Genomic DNA, 3,622 nt, shown 5'->3' with positions numbered 1-3,622 from the left:
CTTGTCTGAGATCATTACTGATGTCTTACCTCCTTGGCATTGTGTTAAGACACACCTGAAGGCTCTAGATCAGCAAACTGCCAAAACTTTTGCTTTTATAGAGGTGCTCAGACTTGCTGATGATCAGTTAATCAAAGGGATTTGATTAGCAGTGCTTGACTGCTACTTACCCTCTTAATTCCTGTGTTAACAGTAAGGGTGTCCTTTGTCACACATGGCTTTTCCATTTTGGCTTTCATTTTTGTTTAAATAATGACACTGTGCAATATGTCACGTGTTTATTTTCCAAATTTTAAGACCTGCCAAGGACCAGGATATATATATATATATATATATAAAATCACACTTAATGTGAAACACTGGAGATCAATCAGTTAATGAACTTTCTTTAGGGTTAAATGTACAAATCAGGCTGTTGTCACACTGTCGTCTTTTCTTATTTCAGGTCGCCTCTTGAACAATGATGGTAAGTTACAATTTGGAAGTGCATTTTGAGAGTTTGTTTAAGAAATAAAATTGTTTCCAAGTACCATTTTAGAGTTGTATTGACTCTATAATAATTTTAAGAAAGAAATGATGCATTCCGAAATATTTGCTTGTGCGCAATCTGAAAAAATAACACAAGTTAAAGTAGTGAAGAGAAAGTCACTTTACATAAACACACAAGAGTGAATAATGGAATTCCATTCAATCAAATGAAGTGTCAGTATTATTCATACATAATTTAAAGTATAAATGTAAATTACATGCATCCAAGATTGTGGTCTACACCAAAAGCTCTGTGTAATAGCCAAATACACCTTAAATAGAACCATAGGTTTCTATTTTGTCTTGCAGTTTAGTTTTTTATGCTCTTTTCAACAGATGACACATTGACAGATGAAGCTAGAAGCTCCACAGCATCCAATGAAAAGCTGAGATTTATGGTGCTTGGAGGTGATGATGAGCTTATGGATAAAGCATGTGCCACAATCCTGGGAGAAAGAGAGAACACGGATGCATTTAAATTTGGAGAATGGAAGCCTAGGGAGGCTCAAGTTTGTGGACGACAAGTTTCTGTATTAAAAACTCCATGTGGATGGCTGGAACACTTGAAATCATACTTCTTTTTCAGCAAAAGAGTCAAATCTCTGAAAAATGAACTGCAGTACTTTGAATCACTGTTGTTTCCAGGGCCTCATGCCTTTCTGTTAGTACACAAAGATGTGAAAAACTCTGGTAGAGAGAATTACCTTTTACATGCTCTCAGTGATGTGTTCAGGGAGGAGGTCTTGGACTATTGCATGGTATTATTTATAAATGAGGCTAAGCACAATAATCCAAAAAAGAACTACTGTTTGAAAATGTGTGGAGGCAGATACCACATTTTACAGAACACTGATGAAAGTGTTCATCAGTTATTTAAAAAAACAGAGGCAATGGCACAGTGGAAAAACAGTGATTTTTTTACAGATCATTTGGAGTGTTTCAGAAGAGCTGAAAATTATTTTGAAACTGAGTATGAGGCAAAGATGAATGCTATGAAAGACAGAGAGAATCAGCTATGCAATGAGTTGGATGCCCTCGAAAGCAGAGAAAAACAGACAAAGGAGGACTTCCAGAAGCTAAACAAAAAGCTGATCATTTACAAAGACAGAGAGAAATACTTAAAAGATGGCAAAGACAAACTTCAAACAGACAAAGAAAAACTTCAGAGAGAAGTGGAACAGCTCAAGGACCAGGTAAAGCAACTACAAAGTAATCTGACTGAAGCAAAAGTTACAAAACAGTATAATGTGATCCAGAGAGAGGAAGAAGTACAAGTCAAAGAAAATGAGCTGCATGAGAAACAGAGAAAACTGGATAGAAGAGTCAAGGAATTGGATGACAGACAGAGAATTCTGGATGAACGAGAGAAGCAGTTGGAGATCAGAGAGAGAAAAGTGAGACAGAGGGATCCTGGATCTAGCGAACATCATCAGAGCACAGCAGAAGATCCCTCCGGTAAGTATTTTTATTGTCTGTCATCTGACTTTTCACTGGACAGTCATTATAATCATTAACATATGTGAAATTGTTTTGTTTGTTTGTTTGTTTGTTTGTTTTTACTATAGTGGCAGAAGACAAAAACAGACCTCTAGATGAATGTGAAGGAGAACTAAAAAGCAGAGAACATTCTCAAGCCGGTGAATCACATGGGATCCACAAACCTATAAGACGAAACAGCAAAGAATTAGAGCCACCTAACAGTAAGAATTTCTATTTGAATTGTAATGTCACAACTAGGCCTAAATCCAGTTAACCTTTCTCACTAAATGCTGTAACATTAATGAAATACTGACCCTAAAATATTTCCTTTCCTTAGTGTCTGAAAGTAGACCACTGCATACACTTTGAATGAAATGTGATTGTCCTCAGGTGAGTTTTTTCCAGTTTCTTCATAAAAGTGATTTAAATTTGAACCCCAGAATTAAAATATGTCAACATGTACTTAATATAAATTTAAATGTTCATGCTGCTCTTTTTCAGATAGTGAGTGGAAGTTCATCTGTCACACTCTAAAAAGGACAAAAACACCATGAAGTATTATAAATATAGTCAATACAAATTTTGCAAGTCTACTGATGCCATGTGAAACTTTGTGTGAAGAGCAGACTGAAATATACAGCATGTCAAATGAGATTTGTTAAAAGGAACAGCTGAACCTCATTTTGTTCATATTCTATTTCTGGTGAACAAAATTGTTGAAATTTATCTCCCACACTCAAGCCTCACTTGTCACGCACGTCTGAATGTCATTGCACTAGATACAAAATATTAAACAAATGCTGCAGATGTTTTTCTCAGAACTAAAACTTTTCTGAATTGCCTGTGTCAAGGTCAGTTTTCTGTACTAATACTCATACAGTGTATGAAGTTTATTTATACAGTATTTATACAGTTTTGTTGCTGTCTTATATTATGTTTGAGACCAACAATGTTTTTTTCATACAGTTTCTTTATTTTTCATGTATGTAAAGCAATATTTCTGTGAAATAAATAGTTGACACAACATTGTACTTGAACATTATATTATTGGATTGCAGCCTGGAATAAATAGTTCATTTGGACCAGTTAATTCTGATTTCCACCCAATGTCATGTCTATCTGGGACTTAAATGCTAATGAACTGTATATAAAAGAACAAGTCAGTGTTGTGTTGGCATTACAAAGAGACAGTGTTTAAGCAAATAGATATTTAAATTCTATTGAAAATTATTCTTAAAAATGCTTTAAATTGTTTAATTGTTTTTCATGAGTTGATTCTTAAACTAATCTGAATGTTTGTAGAGGTTACTCTAATTTTGCAAAAGTTTTGTTTACTCTGAATAAAATTTTGAAAAAAAAAAACAAAACAAATTGAGCCACACTTGCTGTATAATAAATATATTAAAAATGAGCAACTAAGGATACTGTTTACCATGAGTTCAAATATGCCTTTTGTCTTAGTTATACAGCACTACATTCATAGAAGGAGTCATGTGTTAATACAAAAACCTTAAATAATAAAACCATTATCATGTCATGAGAACCTGGCAGATAAGTTTATAAAAAAAATTTTTTAATTATTGTAATTATTCCAAATCTTTTACTTTCACTTTTA

The 3,622-nt window shown here is 33.8% G+C and overlaps 1 protein-coding gene across 2 annotated transcripts; it reads left to right on the top strand.

Annotated features, from left to right (window-relative positions):
* Nucleotides 1–194: 194 nt before the first annotated feature.
* On the top strand, nucleotides 195–3,336 carry LOC127160008 (uncharacterized). 2 transcript variants are annotated; one of them, XM_051102697.1, is made up of 5 exons: nucleotides 195–466; nucleotides 865–1,983; nucleotides 2,094–2,228; nucleotides 2,345–2,397; nucleotides 2,513–3,336. In XM_051102697.1, the coding sequence occupies exons 2-4, from the start codon at nucleotides 924–926 to the stop codon at nucleotides 2,374–2,376; spliced, it is 1,227 nt and encodes a 408-aa protein (XP_050958654.1). In that variant the 5' UTR covers nucleotides 195–466; nucleotides 865–923; the 3' UTR covers nucleotides 2,377–2,397; nucleotides 2,513–3,336. The 2 variants fall into 2 exon arrangements, with proteins under 2 accessions (XP_050958654.1, XP_050958653.1); XM_051102696.1 differs by having other exon boundaries at nucleotides 196–466; nucleotides 2,509–3,333.
* Nucleotides 3,337–3,622: the final 286 nt, after the last annotated feature.

Source organism: Labeo rohita, unplaced genomic scaffold, assembly GCF_022985175.1.
Source record: "Labeo rohita strain BAU-BD-2019 unplaced genomic scaffold, IGBB_LRoh.1.0 scaffold_2752, whole genome shotgun sequence".
In the NCBI taxonomy this organism is placed as follows: Eukaryota; Metazoa; Chordata; class Actinopteri; order Cypriniformes; family Cyprinidae; genus Labeo; species Labeo rohita.
This window is presented reverse-complemented; position numbering and strand designations above follow the sequence as displayed.

Excerpts from the sequence above, each read along its gene's own strand:
- LOC127160008 (XM_051102697.1), top strand. The coding sequence starts at position 924 with ATGGTGCTTGGAGGTGATGATGAGCTTATGGATAAAGCATGTGCCACA. Across the intron at positions 1,984-2,093 it reads CACAGCAGAAGATCCCTCCG|TGGCAGAAGACAAAAACAGA; the intron begins GTAAGTATTTTT and ends TTTTTACTATAG. Across the intron at positions 2,229-2,344 it reads AGAATTAGAGCCACCTAACA|TGTCTGAAAGTAGACCACTG; the intron begins GTAAGAATTTCT and ends TCCTTTCCTTAG.